Source organism: Lathamus discolor, chromosome 1 (assembly GCF_037157495.1).
Source record: "Lathamus discolor isolate bLatDis1 chromosome 1, bLatDis1.hap1, whole genome shotgun sequence".
Taxonomy (NCBI): domain Eukaryota; kingdom Metazoa; phylum Chordata; class Aves; order Psittaciformes; family Psittacidae; genus Lathamus; species Lathamus discolor.
In genome coordinates, this window is record NC_088884.1 from 100,530,599 (window position 1) to 100,555,706 (window position 25,108).

Here is a 25,108-nt window from a genome sequence, read left to right on the forward strand (position 1 = left end):
AAATTGAATTTTTATACTGTAGTCAAAGGCTAGGCAGTTTTCTCTATTACAGTTACGTAGATTCTCTTCACTGTGGTTACTGCCACTTATGTCAAACTGTGCTGAGCATATATTAAAAATATTTAATAGGATACTTTTTGCCTGCATTGCTGAGCCTGTAATACAAATAATGAAATTAGTACAAAAGTTAGAACTGCTTCTTGTTTGCCTGAAACTTGGGCTAGGAGTTGTTTCATTTCCCATCCTCCAGGAGAGGATCATCTAATTGTCCTAACCCTTTCTCCACCCACCAAAAACAGTCATTTATGCAAAGTGAGACAGTTTCCTATGGGCTCTCCTGTGGGAATTTGAAAACATTCTCATTGAATATTTTACTGTCTGCTTAGTATTGCTGACAGAATTAACTATCCCTTCTTTGAGGGCTAGAAAAATAGAACTTAATTCCATGACATTTTGCCTAAATACATTTGTTTAAATACAAGGCTGACTAAACAGCTGTATCTATAATGCTTACCTTTTTTTTCTTTCTTTTTTTTTTAATTAGCTTCATCCAGGTTTGTATGTAATCCAAAGACTACACAAGAGACAGCAGCAGTGAAGGAAGACAAATAAAGCAGCATTGGCATTTAAAAGAAATTTGTTGATTTCAACTCATCCATCAGCAGACAGAACATGTAATAAAAAGTGCATGGGTTTTGATATGTAAAGAGTGCAGATAAGTGGGTAACAACTCAATTTCCTTTAAACTGACTCCAGGCTGCCTTTTGGAAGGTGTCCTGTCACTTGGGTTAGGCTTCTGTTTCACCCATTCCTTCTGAATAAACATACCCTTCAAGGGCTGGTGGTCACTCAGTTACTGGAAATACTAACTCCCGCTTTTCCAGAAGGGCACAACGTATTTGGGGAAGAAACATGCAGGCTGTGTCATCTGCTGACTCGTGGTTTAATCTTTATTTTGCACTTCCAGCTGATAAGACCACTTTGTGCAAAAGTAATACAGGAAATGATGCACTGCAAAAACCAAGAGTGGCAGAAAGGGAAACGGAATGTACTGGCAAGAGCTCAGTGCTGTGGACACGCTCTCTGCTTCTTGGAAATGAAAAACTCCACCTACACTGCCTTTTAAACTTTTTTTTAGCTTAATGCTGGTATTGGAGTTTAGTGTGTGGAGTGTACAGCAGCCTGTGGGTTTTCTCCCCTTTTACTATCTTGTGGCTTGTTCAGGGTTTGCAGTGTGCTTAGATTTTGTTTAGGCAGGCAGGACTTCGGCAGGAGTCCCTGGGCTGGAGGCCTGTGGCCAGCTAGGTCCTGCTAAGCTGCATTACTTCCAAGCATCTCTACAGTACCTAATACTGATTTCTTGCCACAGCTGTTGCAACAGAGATGCCAGCTGTGAAGATAATACCTTTGATTGTGATGGTGAAATAGTTCTATGATTTTGGGAGTGTGATGTGTGTATGTTGGGAGGATTTGATCCAAAAACTTTGGAAAATCTGTTCCTATGGCCTAACTACTCGGGGCTGCAGCTGAATTCTCTTAGTCTTTGCTGAGTTTATGGGCTACTAGCTCATGTTAGGATTGCATTTTCAGGCACTAGCATAAACACAATCTTAATAGACAGGCGAGTAGGTTGGCCACTTATTTTTAAAGTAGTCTGGTGAAAATGGGTCAGGCGAGGTAGAACCACGTCTGCAGTCATTGTTAATGTTGACAGAAGTTTGGATCAAGATTTATACTTCATACTTCCCTTTTGATTAGAACTTTGATCAATTCAAGTCTCTTAAATATTTTTTTGTTAAATTTGGATGAATGTGAAATAGAAAGCTTGGCTTGATTTCTTCACGATACACCACTCGAACTTCTAACTTTTGTGTGTGGAACCTGTATATTTTGTTTGAAAGAAGAAAGAAAGTATAGCATACTAATTGAGATGTAGCCTATATATGAATGGAGAATAACTCTGTTACTTACAAATACATTTGAAGCACATGTACTGGGGTTCTGGTAGTATGGTTCTTAACATAGCATAGCATTTTAATAGAGCACTTTATTGTGTGTGTAAGGATAAAGTATACCTAGGGTGCAGGCAGTGACAGTAATGGAGTTTCAGTTCATTTAACAGTATTACACATGCCCAGGTAACGAAGTAAGTTCTTAAATTTGCACCAGGCTCATGCATATCTTCCATTGCATTGACATTATTATTTGAAATACAGTTCTTAGCATAAAAGTACCAGTACGAAGTGCAGATAGATATGGTCTGTGTCTTAGTCCATAATCTTTGTTCACATAAATGTAGTTTATACATTCATCCTAATAAAATTGAACCTTTGCAGTGGTTTTCAGCTTAAAGTGCTTCAAGTGTAGCAGTACACTATGAAACCATTACAGTGTGTGATTGTCAACAGGGTAAGTGTGAAATAACATTGATGATTTTAAGAGCAGCAATCTTTTCTTAGTATAACTATGAAATTCTGTGTGATGTGGGTGTGCTACCTCCTGTTCTGTCTCTCTCTGTGTGGGTTGCTGGTTGGTTAGGGGTTTTTGTGTCTTTCTGATCGCAACAAAAACATTCATATCCTTTTCCCCTTCTCCCTTCCTCTGCAACCTGTTGGTATCCAGTCCAGGATGCGTTTCCTGTCTGTCTTCATGCTCTGTTTGAAAATTGGTGGGTTAGTGCTCTTTGTCTCATTTTCTCCTCCCTGACAGTGCAAGGTCTCTCTTGCTTCCCTTGGCCGAGCCTTTTGTCTGATCCCAGCCTGGACAAGTGGGAAATTTGCTGCTCACAGCAGGGGCTTCTTCTTTATATGTGGTGTTCCTCGCCCTCTTCACCCATTGCTGCATTCCGTTCCTTGTTTCCCAAGTCAAGGACCACTGTGCTGCCTAAAATCTTCTTATCAGGACTTCCTCATCCTTCCCACTCCTTCATATGTCCGTGAGTACATTGGGCAGGCAATGTACTCAGCTTGTAGTGGGAAGGGTCAGGATGTAATCAGTAAAAGTTCATAATATCTTTCCCTCACAGTCTGCTTATGAGCTGTGAGGGATTTTTAGTGTGAAGAGGAGATGTAGTTTTCTTTCTTACGTGAGATGAGTGAGGGTGAAGATCTTTCTAGGTTTTTTTCTTCCTTTTGGTTTGTTCCTCAAAGCAAGTCAGAGGTGAGCTCAGCTGGTTTTGTTTCAGATCGTGGTATGTTCAGGTCTGGTGCAGTGATTTTTAAGATGCGTCACTGGTATTTTGATGAGTGCAGGGGAGCACGATGCTGTTGGTATATATATATATATATATATATATATATATGTAAAATAAATAAGTAAAGCACCAATGATCTTGCACAGGTTCCTTGGGATATTTTGCTGGTTAAGGTTACAACAGGTAATTGGTAGAGAGGAGTGCCCTTCACACTGAACAGTGAAAGATGAAATCTGAGGGGCTTGGTTTAATGTGAACTGCATTTCTAATATAGGACTAGATGATCTCCAGAAGTCCCTTCCAACCTTTACAATTCTGTGCCCTTTTGTGGAGTATGTGTGGAAACATAGCCATGTCTTCTTGTGTTTTAGCTTTCTTTATCAAGCCTTTTGTGGTACTGAGGCCATGCTCAGACATCAAGCAGAAGTGTTGTTTGAAGTTGGCAAATGTAGTTGCTCTCCCTCTTGCTGCGTGGCACAAAAATCCAGGGTGATCTGGGGAGGATATACAGGGTTCAGCATCAGGCCCTGTGGCTTAAAGGCATTCATCAGGTGTGCCTTGAGTACAGTTCTGGAGGCTGTCAACACTTTGGGTTTTTTGTTGTTGGCTGTTTTTTGGTCACTTTTGTGGGTGGGTGGGTGGATGTTTTTAAGTGTTGTTATGTTAATATAGTATTTTTTCTATCCCTCTGATATTCTCCTGTAGGTTCTTTGCCAGAAGGGTTTAGAGTCATGAGGAGGTTGTGCCTGTCAAGGGGGGATGTCAGCCCTGCCTTCCTGGGACTGGAGGACTGAAAAGGGGGAAGGACCAGAATTATTTGATACAGGCTGCTTTTAACTACTGACACAATCTGCTGTACCCTAGTGGTGGTGGAAGAACAGTAGAATCTCTGCTGCTTGGTTCTCTGGTGCCACCACGGTGGGGTCACCATGAATGTGACAAGTTTATTCTCCTTCACCAGCCCAGCAGTGAAGAGGCTGTTGGGATGGAAGCAGGGGGATGAAGAGGAAAAATGGGCAGAAAAGGCTGTTGATGCATTAGTGAAAAAACTGAAGAAGAAAAAAGGTGCTATGGAAGAACTGGAAAAAGCATTGAGCTGTCCTGGTCAGCCCAGCAACTGTGTCACAATTCCTCGTTCCTTGGATGGTAGGCTTCAGGTTTCGCACCGGAAAGGGCTACCACATGTAATTTACTGTAGAGTGTGGCGCTGGCCAGACCTTCAGAGCCATCATGAACTGAAGCCACTGGAATGCTGTGAGTTTCCCTTTGGTTCAAAACAGAAGGAGGTTTGCATCAATCCTTACCACTACAAGCGGGTAGAGAGTCCTGGTAAGTTCTTCCTTGTTTGTACCTTTACACCTTATCTGAACAATGCAAAGTATGGCAATTAATCCTGTGACTCACCAGCTTAAATAAGCAGAAGTGGCTGTTTGCACATGTCAGATTCTTCCTCTGCAGTTTATCTGGATGTAAGCATAAATAAGCAGTTCTCTGTTTCACATGGCAAATGCTTCACTTGTGTAAGTGTTTTATCACTATACAGAGGCATAGTCTTAATACATGCCTTATGCTGCTAGGCTTGGTATCACCTGGTTTTGTTGGTGACCACTATCCCTCAATTAGTTTGGTTTTTACTGTGCAGACCAATCTGTACAAAACACTGCAAGCTAATGTAAAGGATTACTGCAGTCTGTGCATGAAAGCCATTCTGACATACTGCAGTAGTGGTATTATTTCCAAATTACTGTTATCCTCAGTCACTTCTGTTTCTTCAGACCCCCGAAGAAAATATTGTCTTTAGGATGTCCCAATTTTGTCCTTTTGAAAAGACTGTAATTTTAGACAGCAGAATATAATCCCGTAAGTTTAAAGCTTTGATAGCAGTGTTTCATTGTATGTGAAGTTCTACCGTCAGCCTCACTCTAAGCACAATTTGCTTACCTGTTACCCACTTCTTTTTCAAGTTGTAACCCATTCTCGCTGTCTCTTCTTAAACGACCCAATCTCTTTTTGATAAATCTCTGCTTAACTTATGCAAGTTTATTATCAGGGAATACTCCCAGGGACTAAGATGAAATGTGCTTGGACACATCTGCACTAGTTTCCAGCTACTTGTGAGGCTGTATAGGGACATCTGCAGAAATGCACTGCAAGCATAGGTGGACTTCCCTGCTTTAAATGTGGGAAGTCCATGTGTGTTAGGCATTCCATAAATTGCAAAGCTGCCTCTCCAGACTCACATGGACACTACAGTGAAAATCAGGTTGTTTTGCAATGTTGTTTTTCTGGGGATGGAAATTGCATTTATCTTGGATGTGCAACAAATAATGTGTATCGAGATGTTAAATATTTCCCTTTGGTGTGTTAGTATTAATTTAGAAAGCATGTGAATTGCGGGTTACCCAGAATGTATGTATTTGTGCAGCAGAAGCTTGAACAAAGGAACTCTGCACTGGAAAAACAGTTCTTAAAAAATTTAAAATAAAAAAAAAGGTTAAAATTCATAACAATTCCATGTTAGGCAGAAGTGGGATAGTAGAATAGTTATATCCTTTTACTGCTGGCTGTTTGCATATCTCTGTGCTAGCTGTTTACATTCGGTGTTCCAAAATATTGAAAATTTAAATTCCTGAAAGACATCTATTCCTGTCAGATTGAGCAACAGTTGGGCTTTGTTGTTGTAATGTCAAATGACATGGTCTAACTCATTTTGCTGTAATCTTGAAAACAATTACTCGGTTTCAGAACATTCTTATTTGAACCATCTATACCATATTTAAAAATAGGTATTTATAAACCTATTGTCACTTTAATAAGCTATGTAAAATAAAAATAGATTAAAGTTTTCAAAAGGTGGCTGAAATGTGCATTTTAGCTGAGTGCTGCTAAGTAGCTTAAGTGGTTATAAAGCGGGGTTTTGCATGTTAAGTAATCTTTCGAATTTTGTGTTTGGGAAATGAAGCAAAAGTTATTAACTGTAAGCTTAAATTCTGGGTTGCTCTTTAATTGTTTTTGGATGAGATAAAAATCTCTACATTCATGTAGCTACAGAATTTTTGTTGGGGAAAAAAAATCCAAACCAGTAACTTAAGTTGGAGATGGTAGAAATAAAATGCTTTCTGTTTTGTCCAGAGAATACCCTTCTTCAAGAAAAGCTAGATATGTTGCCTAAAAGGCAGCTGGGCAGTTTTCCTGTAAGCACGTGGGCTATAGTCAGTTTGACAGAGCTGACAGAAGTATTCAGTCTTCCACAAGTTAAATGTGTTGCTTTAGCCACTTAAAATATTCTGGAGGTAGCTGCTTACCAAGCGCTACTGTTGACTTCTGCTGAGGTGCCCTGTTAAATCCAGGTCTGGAGGTACAGTGTTATATGCATGATGAAGTTATGTCTTGAACTTTAAACAGCTTGTGTGAGTGAGAGTGGGGTTGAAGCCCATGGTGGTTTTAGTGAGTTCACTGGCTGGCTGCTTAAAGGAAGAGGGGTGTATATTTAGTCATCCACAGGCCTGCTGTTGTTTGGTGGGATACTACATGGGGTTGGTGGGAAAGCATGGCTTTTGGAAATGGGTGGTAGCTGAACTCCTGTTTGGCTTGGAGAGCTGTGCTTCATACCTCATGACTTTTTTTTCCTGTCCCTTCCTTGTCCTTGCTGTCCTCCAAATGTCATCTTTATTTTCATTTCCTGACAGTCACTCCCAAATTCTGCTAACCATTTTTTCCCATTTTTGCCAGGACATTAAAACACCATTATTGCTGCATAAGTGCTTACGCTTTGAGATTAATGGGTAGTGGGAATTCATGCATGAGTCACTGTTTCCAGCAGTCTGTGGGCACAAGCAGATATCAAGGTTTGTGTTTCCAAGGCCGTCATCACAGCCAGGAGGGTTTAAAATGTACTTTCTCTTGACAAAATAAAATTGAAGCTCAGATTGCGTATGATGCACATTTTGTGTGCAAGGTACATTGTGAAATTCCGGTCTGATAGTGTGGTCTGTATTTAAAACTCCTTTGTGCAGATCCAGTTACTGGAGAACTGAAGCATATGGTGCATGCGTTGGACGGCATCTGTATGTTAACTCTTCTGGTTGTATGTGGTTTGTTTCAGTGTTGTGTAAGTTTTGAGGAACAGACTAGCAGTAAATCCTCAAATACATAAAATCAGGTAAAGCTCTGTGTTGGGAAGGTAGTGCTATGGATGCATCTCTTTTTCTCCTGGTGCCAGAGGGATGCATGGATTTTCTATCTTTATACCTTATTTCATCCTTGCTGTTCAACTTTAAGATAAGCTTGGAAAACATGAGAATTGGCATGCTGTGGTGTCTGCAAGCCACAAATCGACACCTGAATGCAAACAGGAGATTTTTCTATTAGTAGGGTAGATAGGAACCGGTTGTAAACAGTTGAAGGAGGTGAAAAACTATCAGCAGTCTCAAACAGGGAGCCTCCCAGGTGTTCCTGAACACGGGCTGTGCTGCTGCATCTGTGCAAAGAGGGGGATGTGGCATCTGGCAGGGTAAGATGTGGTGGTACATATGAATGCCTAACCTGATCTAGAGGCTCTGTGCAGGTACAGATGCCTATCTGATCCTGCAGATCAAGAAAACTGAACAGACAGAAAACTACGTTTTGGCACGGTTAGCTTGGCAAGCTTGGTGCCCTTGGCTCACTCACTGTGGGGTCAGATGGGATCAAGGCAACATGGGGGTACAGGGTGAAGGCGGGGAAGGGTGGCCTTCCTGTCATGGTCAGCCTGGTATCAGCAAGCCCCCCCCAGGCGATAAAGACCTGATCCGTGGCTGGGTGCATAAACAGCTCCTGCTCACTGTGTTGTGCCAGCACAGCTGTTTTGCGTGGCCTTGTGCTGAACCGGCTCACAGTCACTGTTTCCCTCCCCGGCTGTATTGTCTTCCAGGCTGATCAGAGCAGTGCAGGGGCTCGCTGTGTGACTGGGGGAACATCTGTACTAACACAGCCCTGCTGATGATGTGGGGAGGAGTGGAGGTAGTGGGAAATGTGAGGAGAAAGTAGAGGCTGCTTTGTTGCTGTGGATGGGACTACAACCTTGTACTCGACTCTCAGGATGAAATACCTCCATGAGATGTGTCACTGGCGCTGTTTCGTATGTCTCTTGTCTGCAAAATTATTTCTGCTGCAGGGTAGTTAATGACTGTCAAAATTTCTTCTTTGGCAAGGCAAAGCAAAGCTTTTAATTAAGGAGGGCAGGGTCTAAATTCGTTGCCTTTTATAAACTGGCACGCTCAGCCTAACTGGTGTGCTCACTTGGCTGAATCTGCTTTTTCTCCTCAGTGTTTTTTACTTTTGTTTTGAGATATCTGGAATTCAGGTTCATACCTGGCTTGGGACTATCCTTAAGTATGATCAAGACTTGACAAATAATTAGGTGTAGAGTGTAGGTCGGAGGTGTGAGAAAAAAGTGAACACAATGCTCTTATCTCTCTGAAAATGCCCCAAATGATCTCTCAGGATTTGCTGGCGAATGCGTGAAATGACACTTGGAAGTTCTTCCTGAGATACTCCCTTCCCTTCTTTTATTCCTTTGGTTTCTGTGGAGAAACAGCCTCTGTCACTTGCCTCTGTCCTCAGTTATGTTAATAAGATCAGGTGAAAGATGTCATCCAGAATTTAGGGGGGTGGAATGGGATTCTTCTTTTAAATCTGGCTCCTGTTTGCTCTAACAGCAGAACGAAAGGAATAGGATAGGGAGCATGAGGATGAAAGGTGCTTAAATTGACACTTCTATTAAAGACATAAAAATAAATCATACCTATAATGTGACTTTAGGGGATGTAGTTAAGTTCTTTTGCCTTAGCTAACAGGAAGGAAGGAAGATAAACTGAATATTTCATTTTATTAAAATACTAGTGAACACTAGCTGTTGGTCCCATCTGTTGCGGAATTGCGTTCGTTTACATCCTTGCTCATCAGCCTCCTAGGAGGCTAAAGAGGATTAGCGTTTATAATATGTAACAAAGGAGACAAAAAAGGAATTAACTTCACTTCTATGATTTATACGTGGAAGTGGTTGAAGGTGCAGAGTGTTTATGTAAACTCCTACCTGCTGCCCCACAGCTGCATGATGTCTCCTCAGAGTGTCCAGAATCTGCTGATACCTTCTCAGGTGTCAGGCTTGGGAAGAAATTGTGTTCATTGATCTGAGTGAGCTTAAACCTGCCTTGGGAAATGCAATTGTTAACTTTTCAGTATTCATTTCCTGAGGTGATCTGATGGTCCGCTGTATTTGAAGGATGCCAGTGCTGGGGGTACTAAAACCAGTCAGTCTAGAAGCAGCCAGTCTGTCCTCTGAAATGATTCTAGTTCCATGGATCAGCCTGTCAGCACAGCCACTTGGATGTAGAAAGTAGCTACACTGGTTCAGGTGTTTTTGCAATTACCAGTAAAGTATAGATAAATAAGGTTGGATGTTTTCCTCTGTTAAGCATCTCTTCTTTGGGAAGGCTGGCTGCAGTCTGCTCTACATCACAGGGCTTTATGAAGCCTATGGTGTCTGTGTTCCGCCCCAGTCGGGCAATGAGCAGCAGTTGCTTTTTCATGACACAGGCAAATACAGTTGAACTGTCAGTTCTGCTTAAATATCATGATGTTCCTTTACATTATAACCAAGAATTCAAATTGGACATGTGCTTCAGCAAGCTTGTTGTTGGCAAGAAATGTTTTACCTAAATGTACAGCTGCTTTTTGCCACAAGAAGAGGCCAGGTCCCCAGGCTCTGCGGGAGCAGTAGGTGTGTCATGCTGTTTTTGCTCCCGGTGTGGACTACTTGCCTGTGACTTTAACCTGATTGTTTTCATATTCGTCTTTGATCTCCTCTGCTGTTTGCTCTAAGCAAGACTCCATGAGGCTGCACACCAACTGCAGGCACCAGGGGTGCAGAAAGAAACTTGAAATGGTGGAAATCCTGGTTAAGGCAGGTTTAGACTCATGTGGTCCTGGAAGTAAATGTTCCTTGAATGCTCTGCTGTACAATGCTGCAGCTCTGGTCCTCAGTGAAAGAAAAATAAGGCATTTTTAAAGGAGCTTTTTAATGCAATTTGAAATAAACAGATTCCTGTTTGTGTATATTGGTCTGGTCATGCTTGTGAGTTCTCTTTTTTTCAGTACGTTACAGAAAAATGAAATGCGTTAGTCTGCCTTATCTGCCTGTATTCATTTGTCCTAGGATCTCTACATAAAAAATTGATATTCCCAAGCTAGTTCTCAACTTGGATCAAGAAATGAGAAGAGGATCTTTAAAACCCTGTCATGGCATACGCCCCCTGTGCTTCAAACCTGACTCAGCCTGTTGCAGCAAGTCACCTCTCAGATCGCTCACACCTGGAAACAGCAGGGTTCAAATGTGGCTCCTGGGACTGTCAGATTGAGTCTGTCCAGATCAAATTTGAAACCAAGAGAGAAAAGTTGGGAGTAAGCAGCAAGTTCCTTTGAGTCTGCGAGCTTGTCTGGCTGAGCTCTTTGGGGTCCTGGCACTTGCTTGCTGTCTCCCACCACCCAGCACCTGGGAGAACAGGGCTCGACATGAGAGCCTCCATGCCACTTGCAGCAAGATGGAAGAGCTTTGATGGCCCAGGCCAGAGGGAGCCCCCTTGAGCAGCTCCTGTCAGCACCAGGCCTGGTGGAGGATCATGGTATCAGTGGCAGGCATTGGAGAGAGAAAGGCCAGGGGACTGAAGGCAAAAAAGAAGGTGCTGTGGGGGATGTAAGGGAGAGGCACCCCTTTGAAGTTTAATATGTAGAACCCAGTTAGAAAAATCCTTGTTCCCTCATGGTTTCCACAGCAGGATTTGTGCATCTCTGCAGGCTGCGCCTGGGTTTTGCTGTATTGCTGCGTAAGGCTGCTGCTTGGTGTAACTTTAAAAATAGCATGCTACAACAGGTGGGCACAATTATAGGATGGTTTCCCAAAATAGCAAGCAACTGTCAGTGTGCTTGGCAAGCAGGGTAAAACTTTCTTCTCTTCGCTTTTGCAGGATTCGGTTCTAAAATTTTCTACCAGAACTATGGGTGGTGACCTGGGGAGCAGGAGTTGAAATCAGGAGGCAGAAAGGAGGGAGTAGTCTTAACAGCAGAGTTTTCTTGTCTAACCTCACCCCATGTCAGAAAAATGAGCTGCAGTAAAGGAATAAAAGTTGTCAAGAAGGATATGTTTGTGTCCTTTTAATTTTTTTTTTCTTTAAAATTAACCAGATTCAGAAGTTTCTTCTGACTAAAAGACCAGACTTCCAAGTTTTAACCTACTTGGTAGGATAGTGACCATGGCTTTCATACAGGTAATTTGAATGTCCAAGTTAATATACAGTATCACACTGTAACTTCTTTCTGTATCAGGACTGCTTCTCCCCCAAATCTGCTTACAAGAACTCCTTTCCTAATGTGCATACAATTAGTACTAAATTCTGAAATTTGCCTTGACAAATGTCAGTTTAATCAAAATATTAGCTTATCAGAGCATCCGCAAATAAAATCTAATGTTAGCTGAATATTGTAATGCAGGAAATGTACTAATATTACTTGCCAAATGCATTTAGACCAGATGTCTGATGTAAAAGTAAAGTCAGTAAAGCAACAACTGTTTTGTCTTTTTAAGTGCAGTCTTCAGTGGTAACTATGTAAAATGACAAATCAAGCCATGGGGTCTACTGAAACTGTAAAATAGGAGTTGAGGAAACAAGAGAGCTTTCAGCTTTCTCCTGGAATAGGAAGTCTGGCATGTTTGTTACCCAAAACAGGCTGCTGAATAGCTTTTAGTGAGCCTTTTCACTGGCAATTATTAGAACGTAGGTTTGGAGCAAAAGTCCAAAAGGCTGGCATTTTTGCTCTTTTGAGAGAACAGTAAAGCAAAGCTGTGCTACCTCAGCCAGTAGCACAGCCTTGCTTAAGCCAGGTGGTATTGGAACAACCTAAAGTAGTTAGATCCTCAGAGACTTCTCTTTGCCACAACACTGTTAATCTTTTTTTTTTTAACCACGCGTGAACTCTATCCTAAGTATAGACATGTAAATGTGTTTGTATGTGAGAACTTGTCCTCTGGTCAAAGAATACTTAATTTTGCCAGGTCTTGTTTTAGGCAGCACGGGAAAACCTAATGACATTAAAACTTTTCTTTCTACATGGTGCTTTGTTGTTTACAAGCAAGATGTTGAAAGTCCCATTTCAGTCAGCATACTTTGGTGACTGTCTGCTGCAGGCAGAGAGCAAAACTAAGCACGCTTTGCTGAGCATACAGTGGTACCTGTTCTTTTCCCACCATGGGACTGGTCTGCTCACCAGCATGCCACAGCCAACTTCAGCTGTTGTGGCCTCAAAGCCAGGAAATTAAGCTGAGCCTTTCGGAGGGTTGAAATTCATTAGGTTAACACTGCTGCTGTGTTTTGTCTTGTTTCCCTTTCTCCTACTAACACTTCATTTTTCTCACTACTTCATTTTTGCAGTGTTTTGTATCTAGAGTGTGGAGTACGATCCTCAAGCTTCTCCACCGCCGATGTTTTTGTACCCATTTCAAGGTAGCACAAACTGGTGTGTGAGGATTTCCCTCCTTCCCAACACACAGTGCTATTTTCCTACTAAAACAGAAGTGGCTTTGCATAAATTCGTATGAAGACACAGCTATATGGTGCTTGGAAATTTAAGTATACTGTCTAATGGTAGTGACCTCAGGTCTTCATTAGGGCTGAGGGCCCTGTTGTGATAAGAAGCTTGTATAAACACTTCTACAAATGTACTTAGACGAAGTTGTCAAGATTTTTAAGAGCAGAAAGTGCAGCAGCAATTGCTTATCTTTTTCTTTTATTTTGCAAAGCTCACAGAAGAAATGGAATCTACTTCAGCAATGAAAGATGATCAAAGTCTGCTTTCTTATGTACGTGGCCCCTTGGTGTATTTCATTACGTGGTCTTTCAATTTCCAGATGTGCAGAGAGACGTACCTTCCCAAATCTTCATGTAACATGCAAAGGGGGAAAAAAAATGAGCCCTCAAGGGAAACTAGCTGTCATCTGGGCTTGTGCATCTGTGTAGAAAATATGCTACTTTGAAAGTACAGTAGGTCCTTTGGCTTGTTCAGGTTTTAATTTTCAGTTCAGGTTTTGTTTTAATAGAGAAACTTGAAAAAGTTATAATAATAAACTGCAGATTTACTAATTTATTTCTAAAATTACCTCTGGAATGTGAAAACAGAACAAAAAACCAAAAGGAAAATCTTCACTCTAGGACAGCACACCTGTTAGCTTTCTGAAGAACAGCATGACGTGCTAGAGATTACAAAGAACAGAGATCAGTAGCCTTCTTCAAAGGCCACAATTACATTTTCATAAAAGCACTTCTTTCTTGGTGTGGTTAGTTGGAACATTTATCTGAACAGCCAGATTGTCTTAGATCTATCTTCTGTATTTTTGGCATTCTTGGCTCTTAGATGGAATAGCCCTGTGGGTGAAATTGCCCTGTAGCTGTAGTATCTTGAATACAGCTGCACTTGCTTGGTGCTGGCATACTCTGGGTATTATTTGCATGGTAAAAACAAGCTACCCAATTCCCAGGCTGTCTTGATAGATGCAGGATTTCTTCATAGCTAGAGTTCCGCAAACATACCCATCCAGGCAGCTATGTTCCAGGTGGTTTATCTTCCTCTTCAGTACTGGTAATATTACTGCTAGTAGTCACGTATTAACTCTCAACTCCAGGCCCACATTGACACAAAATCTTGGAGCAAAAGTTAGCCATGGTGTAGCCCATAAAACCTTTAAATCTGGTGTTTGAGAAAGTACAGAAATCAAGGTGTCTGATGACTTGTAGTTCTGCTCCATTAACTGGTTTTCACCATTCTAATGAGGTTGAATTTGCAAATCTGTTGCAGGAGCTTTTTAAGCAAAGGGTGTATTCGATAGTATGTTTCCCTTACATATATGTATCCCTACTGAATAGAAACAGTTGTATTTAAGAACAAATCTTACTGTCTTTTTTTTGGTATCTGTGTTCTGCTGAAAAAGGTAAAGAGGAGGGGAAAATTCTGTCTGCAACCTGTTAGCGCAGCACCCTGCAGAGATCAACACAGCAAAGATGTGTGCAGCTTCATTATTCTGTAGCAACAGGTGTGTTGGCTTAGCACAGTATAACTCTTGCATGCTCTCTCCCCTCCAATTATACCTCTTCCTGGAGCTGGCAGCTGCAGCAGAGATCAGCCTTCTCCCCTGCTGTACTGAGCCTCAGTAATTTGTTATTCCATATGGTTGAGGTCTACAGCCTGACCAGAAGCTCAGCGCCTTACACGGGAGCGTGGGGAGTAGGAAGGGTATGTATCCCCGGTTAGGTTTTGAACTCCTGGCATCCTTCCATACTTGATAAGGTCCCAGTCCATGCTCATGTCTTCACCCCCAGTGAGCAGGATTCACATTAACTCTTCTGTGACTCCAGCAGGAGCAGCTAGCCTGCAAAGAAGCCTGAGAGCTGCATGGAGATCAGGTTACGGCAGCGAGTAACTGTCTTGGAGTCGAAGTAATCGGAGTGCTGTAGTCTCTGTCTTACCTGACTTGGCCTTTCAGGACTATTCCTCCTCATTTAAGGTTGTATACAGAGGGAGGATGTGAATTAGGGCAGCACTCAAAGTAAATTATGCAATGGTGGTTTTGAGACTGTTTGTGCTGTATCAATAACAGTTGTATTCTTCCCCTCTTCTCTTTCCACCTTTTCCATGTGTATTTTGAAGTTGGCATTTAAACATTTGAGGTAGTTGGAGAAAAAGTGTAGGTTTGTGTGAAGGAGAGCTGGGAAGAGACTTGTTCTAATTTTGAGTTCTTCTAAATGTCACCAGTGATTCTGCCCAACAGGAGAAAACGTGTATATACCATGGGAAAATTTGGCACTGCTTTATTTTAATTACAGAAAACATACAGAAAATATCCTGTTCTGCTATTTTAAAATGCTATAAATTGTGTGGCTTCCTGTGATGTCATATGTGTCATTGTTTAATGTGAAGTTGGGAGTGGGAAAGGTAGGTGATGTACTTTCTGCACAAATTAACTTCAGCAAAGTAATGGTTTGACCTTCATCCACAGGAAAGGAAGAGATAGGAAAGCTGTGTTTTTAATGCTTGGAAAAGTAAGGAAGAATCATAAAGGCAGGAAAGGGAAAATACTTTTTAACACATGATCTCATTGTTACTTTTTTCACTGGTAATTTATTAGCCCAGCAAATGTTGACTATGACAGTTAAATAGGGCTTAGCCTCATTGCAAAAGGACTGTGAGGTTTAACAGAATGAGCTCATTTCTGAGAGATCTTAATATTCAGAGAGATTGGGTTTGCCATGTTGTGAATGAGGGTATTTGCGATCCTCCCTGAATGTTGAGTAGCTTCTGTTTTGTTTTAATGGTTTTTTCTGTAGTTTTTTTTCCCAGTGACATATAAAAATGAATGGCTACATTGGAGGCAAGGGACAGTCTGCACAGCCAAGGGAGATGCACTTCTCCTTGGGTGTTTTGCAATTGAGAACTTCTGTAGGATGGCAGATGGTTTGGATGTTTTGTTTCAGAAAATGTTGTAATTACAAACATCATATATTCCTTGTAAAGTGGGGTTAGTTAAAATTTTCACATCTAAATAAATCCACTTAGGGCTGACACCTCCCTCAGATATTTGAGATCTATTGGAATCTCAGTGAAGCCACTCTAAGAAGTGAGACATGAGACGTCAGAATAAATCTTTAAAACCTGCTCCTGACTTTTAACAGACAGCCTTAATTTCAGTAGCGAGGGGTTTGTTTGGGTTTTTTTTTCCCTCAGTGTATGTTCAATGAAGATTTCTGGGATCAAGTTTTATGTGCAATAATGCTACTAGTGGGCAAAAATCAGGTGGCTTAATTTCTCTCTTAGGCATATGCCGGGGGGAAAAAAAAGGGTAAGGGAAACCTGCCTTTTTTGTTGTTAATCTATGACTTCCTTTAGGAATAAAGAGCAAATTTCATGTGGCATCCTTTTGTATCCATTTTAAACATAGATCTAGACCTCAGGCCTGGTGCACTGAGCAGTGTCCTGGCACTGTCAGACTCCAGGACACTCACATAAATACCTGAATGCTTCTGGACAAGTAAAGATGCCCCATTGTCTTGGAAGAACCTGTTTTGGCAAGATGTAGCAGCAGCTGTCTGGGAAACACCTTTCTTAATCTGAGTGATGGTTATATCTGTATAGCGTGGTTGTGAATACATGCTCCTCTTTCTCTTCTGTGTGCCCACCATGTGTTGAGGACAAGGCAGGGGCCTGGCTTGCTTTCACAGGTTTTTGTGGGTTTTTGGCACCCTCTCTTGAAGGCAGACTATCCCAGGGGGTTTCTTGCAGTTGCCCTTAGCTACAGAGCTGGGAAATGGAGGTGCTGAAAGGGGGCAGCTGTGGAAAGGAGTAACTTCATTGTTTCATTTCTGCTACTTTGCACATGGATCTCCCTCTCCCCAAAATCTCAATCTATATCAAGACTAGTTTTTACTCCTTTGAGTTGCTTGGATTTTGCTGTGAAACATTCAAAGATAGAAGCTGAGGCACTGGAAAAAGAGCTGATTCTTTTATCTTAGTGTACCTGGTATCATGTTCATATTCCCAGTTAAAAAGAGAGCTTTGTTTCTCTGCTGGTGAGGAGGCTTTGGGAGTGTGGTGAGACTATAGACTAGTAGTTTCTGATGTGTGTTTCTCTGATCCCACAGTAGTATATGGTTGGAGCTCAATTGCTGTTCAGTTTGGTTTTTTGAACTACGTAATTTTGTTTAAATTGTACATTTTGTAAACTGACTTGAAGAGTTAATAACTGTTTTAATACTAACTTGTAAGAACATAGTCCAGGTTAAAAATAAAATTACAGCTGTTGGGACCAGCGTGAGTTCAAGGCCTATTAGTATTGTCTTCAGGAAAAAATATCTGTCCTTATTAGCAAGGGTTTGGGTTACGGGCCATTACGTGATTAGCAGGATCACAACTGCAGCAGAATGAGCTGTGTGTCAGCATGGTAACGTGCTTACTTCCCAGTATTTCCATGTACGAATAAAACTAGAATGCAGAGCTGTGGTTTGTTCTTGGCTCTTCTTCCCTGGCCTTCTGTGAAAACAGGCTCCCATCTGGCAAACCAGGTAGCTAGCACAATTGCTATGAATTCAAGCTGTGCAGTAACTGGATATAAGGAAAAGAATTCTTGCTTAGACATGCACTCCTAGATTTGACTGCCTTGTTTTTACGGCAGATGTGAATATGCCCTAGGGGAGGAAGAATGTGGGGTTTTTTCCCCTGTATAACCTAGTCCTTCAGAACTAAGTGTCTAATGCTGTGCCTTTTCTCTCTTTTTCCCTTTCCAGTCCTTCCTCCAGTGCTGGTTCCAAGGCATAGTGAGTACAACCCTCAGCACAGCCTCTTGGCCCAGTTCCGCAACCTGGGACAAAATGAGCCCCACATGCCGCACAACGCTACTTTCCCGGACTCTTTTCAGCAACCCAATAATCACCCGTTCCCCCACTCGCCCAACAGCAGCTATCCAAACTCGCCTGGAAGCAGCAGTAGCACCTACCCACATTCTCCAGCCAGCTCAGACCCTGGAAGTCCTTTCCAGATGCCAGGTACAGTCAACTTTGGTTCTCCTTCAGAAGGGAGAAGGTGGTTGGCCAACTCTGGTATTGTGATTTTTTTGTTTAAATAATAGCAAATTATCAGCCAACAGTTGTGTTCAATAGTGAGCTGAGAGATGCAAGGTAATAATGACTATGTAAGTGCTTTCTAAGTATTTTAATATTGTGACACAATTAAAACATTACAGTAAAACTTATGTGACAGGGGGAGAGATTCAGAATGTTGGGGACCAGTTGAACAGTTTAGCCCACAAAACAGAGTGTTTAATGAACAAGAAGTGTAATGCTGGAGAGAGTTGCTGCTTAGGAAAGAGATCATAAATTTGGCACAAGGCTTTATTTCTGCTGAAGAAGGATGTTTCTCAAGGGCATCATGCTGTTGCTACTTAATAAAAGTTCTTCACATAAATGTAATTTCAAGAAACAAATACACTTCAACTAAAAACCAGGTCCTTAAGGCCCTGGAAAGAAATCTTCAGGCTGTTTTACTTCCTAAAGTCAAAGAAGTAACAATCTTTCTTTGTTGACTGATGTCCACAGAAAATTCTGTGAAGCTGTCTTTTTTTAGTCTTTGCATGTGGGTGGATTAAAGTACTACAGAAGCAGTCTGAGACAGATTTCTTTATCAAAATGCTAGGAGAAGGATACCATATAAATACTTACTGATGTTCTGTTTGCATATTTTATTTCGGGGGCTGAGGGAGGGTGTGTGTAAACAAGGCGACAAACCTGTGAAAATCTGTTTCCTATTACATGAAGTTAACATCCTTAGGTGTCTGCTGCTGATAGTTGTTTCTCTTTAAAATTTTTCTCCTGTGAATGGAGACTACCGAATTTGCAGAGGCAGGAGGGAAGGAATGAGTTTGTGTTGGCTTTCTAACAAATGTGAGAAGTTGTTGCAAAATCAGCTGCCTTTCCTTCCTTTCTTTCTTAATATGATTGGTGTGGTTGGGGCTCATCCAGCAGAGATAAAGGCTTCTCTAAGAAGGTCTTCCTGAGCACTGGCTTGTGGAAGTTCACTTGATCTTTGAGGGTCTGTACTGCCTACATGCCCATAAAGACAAATCAGCAGCTGCAGTGAAGAAATTGAATTAAGGGGGAGGTCAAGATACTGATGTCTTTGATGCTTAGCTTTGTACAGTTGTTATAGTCCTGTATTGGTAGGGAAGGAGGCTGAGTTTTGGAAAATACAAAAAAAAAAGGAGCAACACAGTTACCCAGAGATCTTGAAAACTTTCTAGGTAGTGGCTGATTTGTTGCCTGTGGCCTTACAATCTTGTTTCCCTGCCTGTGCATCACTAACAGTATGTTTGCACACACACAAGCTTTTAAAGCTTAGTGAAGCACAAGACTTAAACACCGATGCAAATTGTTAAGCTTTTAATGCAGCCTTGTTACCATCTCCATCTTTCTCTGCTGCTCATCATCCAATTGAGGGTATACACATAAGGGAATTAGCATGGTACCTGCCAGCATTAGATGTAAAGCTGTCAACAGATTATCTGCTAAACAATAAGTAGTTAATAAATTTCATGAAAACAAAAAAAATCCCACACAAAACCCCTGCCACCCCACAAAACCCAGTGCTTACAAAGCAGTGATTCTCATGCGTTTTGTTGATTGCTAATTTGATTTTCAGGGTTTTGGAGGCCCGTGTGATTATTTGCTGTGGTAGTTTGCCATCAGTGCTGTCAGTAATGGAAGTAAATGTGGGGTGAGCAGCAGCCTTGTTTGCCAGAGATAGTACAGTGGTAATCTAATCTCCCTTTGCATGAACCTCTCTGCAGTTGATTTGGAGGAGAGTGTCCTCTGGTGTATTGGAAAATGGTGACATTGGCAACTTCCTGCAACTTCTAAGAAGCCATTTGGGAAGCTTTCCCAGAAGTGAATAGGCCGCTGAAGAGCAACTTGAGTACCTGTCTGGGAAGCTTCAAATAGGGCAGTGTGTTAGTGAGTACAGTCATTGTGCATGGGCTGGTTTTATGCTAGTGATTCAATCCTGAACAGGTCAGTAAAACCAGTAAGAGACACTAACAGATAAATTCCAGACCAAGGTGGCTACTTCTGTAGAATTTGGGTTCCTGAACACTCTGCTGTTCCCAATGTAGGGAAATAGAGCTAACACTTTGCAATGACAATAATAAGGTCCTTGGATATATCTGGGATGTTTGCACACTTTTCTAATGAAAACATCTTGGCAACAGGAAAGTTCAAACTGGAAGTTTTCTGCTCCAACTTCTGTTCACATTTACCATATCTGATACCTACTTCTCGCCTGGTGCTGAGACCTTTATGCCTTAATGTCTATATGTCACTTTCAACCAAAAACTGTGGGTTGGAAACACAGCTGAGCTTTCTTTTGTGTCTAAACATGGGTGAAGTGACTTGTTTTTATTTCAGTTGTGCTTAATATGCACAGTAATTCTTTGCTTTCCTGATTCAAGGTCTGTGATTGCTTTCTCAGATTTCTGGTGGGTGGAAGTTTATAGCTGAGTCAGGCTTTTAGCATTTCCAGGCTTAAACTGTTTATGTAGGTATGTAACTATACTTTAAAGAGAGGAAGGACTCGTGTATCTCTGCCTTTTCTATATTTAGCTGATACACCGCCTCCTGCTTACCTGCCTCCGGAAGATCAGATGACACACGATACCTCCCAGCCAATGGATACCAACATGATGGCACCTGCAATTCCCCCTGACATACACAGAGGAGGTAAAAACACTTCCTTCTTGTCTTCTGCTTCACTTCTTAAAAATAAAGAACTTTCAGAGCTTACTTTTAATAACTGAGTTTCAATTTTGGATGTGTGTTATGGAAAATTTAATCTTTATTAAAAAGCAGTCATGTAATTATTTCTGTTGCTGTAAGGGATGAAACAGTGAATCTGGAGATAAAAAATTGTAAATATTCATTTAGGACAAGTAGCTATCACATGACTCTTTAAAAATGTAAACTATATGGGGTTTATTACTTTGTTACTCCCAACCAATTCAATGACCAAAGTCATTTTGTGTTTTGTATCTGGAACTTCCACTAATCCCCAAACAGAAGGAATCCTATGATGCTGTGTGTTTCTGCGTGTGATTCTGAAACTACAGGTGTGCAAGGAAAGGAATCTCCTCCTCTCTTACGATTACATTGATTTGTTGGGATAATGCAGTTAATATTATATAAAGCCTGCTGAATTGTGGATGAGAGTTGATATGGTCATGTATAACTCTCCAAGCAAAGATTAGATGGATGCTAATACTGTCAGTTATGTAAATTCTCAGAGACATTTTACTTGGGCAGCTGAAGTATCTGTATTTTTATCTGTGAGCCTTTTCTTACTAAGTTTTTTGTCCCGAATTCCAAACTTCAGTATGCTGTGCTTCTGACAATTTACCCTTCTGGTCATAAGGGCATTGGAGGGTTGTGGGTTTGTTTTTTTTTTTTTTTTTTTTGTATTTTGTGTTGTTCCATGCTATCTTGCCATTTTTGTTCCATCTTTGAATCATGCAGTGATGGTACTTGGTTCAGAATTCAGAGCTGTCGGCCTGTGGTGTGGCATTGCCATAGACTTCAAAATTTGTATTAAAAAAACCTCTGTTCCTTTATGTGCTATGACACAAACATCTTTTTACACATTGCTTTTTGAAGCCTTTGCAGCCAACCGTGACTGCTGACTAAAGGGTTTAGTGCATTCATCACATTGTGAGAAATAGGCCCTTTAGAGAACACATAATCTTTACACAGTTGGGGCCTGTGCCAAGAAGGAGCAGCAAGCTGGGTGCTGTGCCAGAATGATTATCAAGATCACAAGTGTATGAAAAGTTTGTTGTTTGATTTTTTTCTTTTTTTTAAGTTGTTTTGTTGCAAAGCTTAATGTCTGGTTTCAGGAAGTATATTTGCCCTCTTAGAACAATTTGGATAACTTTTGTATAAGCCTGTTTACCCTTTGCATGGAATGAGTTTTGCATGTGATAAAACCCATCTGTAGCATTTCCACATTTCCTTGGCCCCCTTACACTCTCTGTGTATGTATAGTCCTTGCTGGCCTGAAGTACATTTATCAATGTTTATGCCTAACTGCAGTCCTTTGCATGTTTGTCAGTTAAACAAAATATACAAGTACTGTAGAATTCCTCTAATACATGACAGTTGATAAAAAGAAAGGGGTTTGCATTTTTCTTCTTGCTTCTTAATATTTCACCATCTAAAAATAAAACCTATGTCTATTAGCGTTTTTCCCTCCTAGTAGTTTAGTAAATGGGTTTTCATCTCTGTTCTGTCATTTAAACAAACTGACCAACCGTTACATCTGTGTGCCTTAATGTGTTTATTATTCATGTATTTCTGATGGAATTGCACTACTTTAAAAAAATCTGCTGCAGGTTGTACAAGAAGAGCTTTTACTGTAAGCTTATTGCAGCATTTTAGTTGCAGACTTTTTAGAAGCGTGTTCTTCATGGTGATTTGTTAGTCTTAGGAGATTTGATTTCATAAGCTGCATCCTGTCAATGAAGTTGGGTGATTTCCATTGTTGGCCCATGCTGGGAATAGAGAGACTGAACGCACCTGCTCTGCATGACTTAAAGCAAATGTAAGGAAGTTAGTATGAAATGTGTGTGAGAGAGATATGATTAATTCTGTAAGAATGGCCAGCTGGCAAGATTTCTTTCTGACTTTGAGAACTGGGACAAAGCTGCAGCTTTGATAATTTGATAATCTTCATGGGAATTAAAGGGGTAGTAACATCTTAGTAATAATTAATTACTGGTGGGGTTTTTTTCTATATGTATGGGGTTTTTTTATAGTGACATGAAATTATAGACAATGCAAAGGTATCAGGAAAGATCAGCTCATTTCCACCAGAGTTTTAAGGAAGTTATTGGTCAGCAGTAGACACTATGCTCAGAAGTTTGGCACAGTGATAACGCAGTGTGTTATCCTGCTCTTAATTGTTTGCCACCTTTGTATCTGGGGGGGGAGGGGGGGGACTTTTTGGTTTTTGTTTTGCGTGTGTCAGAAAACTCATAGTGGTGTGATCTGTGAACAGAGGAAAATAGGAACTCTAGTCTTAGTTCGCTGATTTCGGTAAAGATTTGGGGCTGGGAGAAGAAAATCTGTGGCCAGAGAAACAAATTTTCCTGTAATACCAATCTGGTTTTTGTTTTAGCACTTCAGCCTCTAGTTGGAACTTTAATCTGCAAAGTATCTTTAGCAGCAGATCCAACTGTGCTAGGCTCAGCAGTGAAATGGTCTCTTTCATTTAAAAGAAACCACATAAAGCAGCCACATCCCTTCACTAGCCTCCTTTTATTTGGAGGCAGTTTCATAATTTGTAGCTGTATTTCTCACTTGAAAGAATGTGCACTGAGTGGAGATGTCTGAAGAAACCTGTGCTGTTGTTGGACACCTACAGGGAAAGAAACTCTTTGGTAGACCTTTGGTATCATCTGGAGAATTTGTTCCCTGTCCACAATCTCAAGTGTTACCTCAAGACTTAATGTGTTTCTAGAGCTTGATGGGTGGAAGTTGTGAACCAGGAATTTCCTGTCGGCATTCTGCACAATTCCCAGCTTCAGTGAGGAGCTGATTGTTTTTAGGGTGGAAAACCATGGTCCAGGAAATCCTTGCTATCGCTCAACAAGTAGTTCTTTTGGTGATGAACAGTTGCATATTTTGCATTTGGTAGCACTTGATAAATAAAAGATTCTAATTAAATAATGTCTTCCTCTATTTCATCAGCTCTTCAGCCCAGTGTAATTGTTAGGATCCTGCACATTATACCCTTGTTCAGCCTTCAATCCCAAGCATTATCTGTTCGTACTGAAGATGTGCTTCATGCGTGTTTTGCAGACAAATATCTCTCTCTCTTAGTTTTTGAAGTCTCCTACCCTTCCCTCAAGAAGCTCAGGAGAAAGATTTGTGCACACCCTGAATGCTGAGGAAACTTAGAAGGAAAAAAGAGTCTTATAAAAGGTGGAAGCAAGGACAGGCGGCCTGGGAAGAATACAGGGATGTTGTCTGGGAAGCTAGGGACCAGGTTAGGAAAGCTAAGGCCCAGTTAGAATTAAACTTGGCTAGGGATGTTAAGGATAACAGGAAGTGACTCTGTAGTTACATTGCAAATAAAAGACAGGGACAACATGGGCCCTCTCTGGAGGTTATCGGGAAAACTGGCCACCCTGGATTTGGAGAAGGCTGAGGTTCTGAATGACTTCTTTGCCTCAGTCTTCACTGGCAACTGCTCTGACCACACCACCCAAGTCTTGGAAAGCGGACGCAGGGCTCACTGTAGGAGATCTGGTTCAAGACCATCTTAAGAACCTGAACATACACAGCTCCATGGGACCTGGTGAAATCCATCCATGGGTCCTGAAGGAGCTGATGAATGAAGTTGCTAAGCCAATGTCCATCATATTTGAAAAATCATGGCAGTTGAAAAATCATGGCACAGGTTGACCACCCGAGAAGGAGAAAAAAGATATATAATTGCTAAGCACTTTTATTATATACCTTCCAAAGTATAAAGCTGGTGACCACACTGGGAACATAAGCCAGATCAGTTTCATGATCAATGATTCTATTGTATTACAAGTCATTCCCATAAAGTACAATGAGACAAGAACCGTAGCCCAAGCCCCACACTTGTAAAACACTTCCACAGCCAATACCGGCTCTAAGTAAGGTAAGATACACTGAAACTGTGAGATCAAGAGGAACAACTTTGAGAGCCAATAAATCAGCATTGTGATGAGTGACTATTAATCCAAAACAATGAATGCTTATCACAAATACGATTAGACACACTCTGGTCAGATCTGTCGTTATCTCAACCCCTTGTGCCCCACATTGGGCACCAAAAAGAACTGTTGTGGTTTAAACCCAACCACATAGCTCGTTCACTCACTTCCCCCCCACCTTTTCTCCCTCTTTCTTTCCTTCCTCCCCGCCCCCTGCTCCCAGAGGGGTAGGGAGGAGAATCAAGAGAATGCAACTCCCACGGGTTGAGATAAGAACAGCCCAGTAACTAAGGTGTAACACAAATCACTACTGCTAAAACCAATAGTAATAATGATAAGAGAAAATAACAAGAGAAGAGTATACAGTACCACTCGCTGAACAAGTCCAACCCCCAGAAGAGAGGCCGTGCACTTCCGGGTAACTCCCAGTTCCCTCCCTGGGCATGACGTGCTGTGGTATGGAATACCTCTTTGGCTAGTTTGGGTCAGGTGTCCTGGCTCTGCTTCCTCCCGGCCTCCCCTCCTCCCTGGCAGGGCATGAGGCTCACAAAGTC

General features: G+C 41.3%; 1 protein-coding gene across 4 annotated transcripts in view; it reads left to right on the plus strand.

Annotated features, from left to right (window-relative positions):
• Positions 1-25,108, plus strand: part of SMAD1 (SMAD family member 1) — a 49,552-nt gene that overhangs the window by 17,746 nt on the left and 6,698 nt on the right. For 2 of the 4 annotated variants that reach the window (XM_065688093.1, XM_065688096.1), the window contains exons 2-4: positions 3,899-4,522; positions 17,560-17,817; positions 20,422-20,538. In XM_065688093.1, the coding sequence (XP_065544165.1) occupies positions 4,123-4,522; positions 17,560-17,817; positions 20,422-20,538 (775 nt within the window). In that variant the 5' untranslated portion in view covers positions 3,899-4,122. Of the gene's footprint in view, positions 1-544; positions 675-2,679; positions 3,160-3,898; positions 4,523-17,559; positions 17,818-20,421; positions 20,539-25,108 lie in introns of those variants that run through there. The other 2 variants (XM_065688103.1, XM_065688112.1) reach the window with 2 other exon arrangements.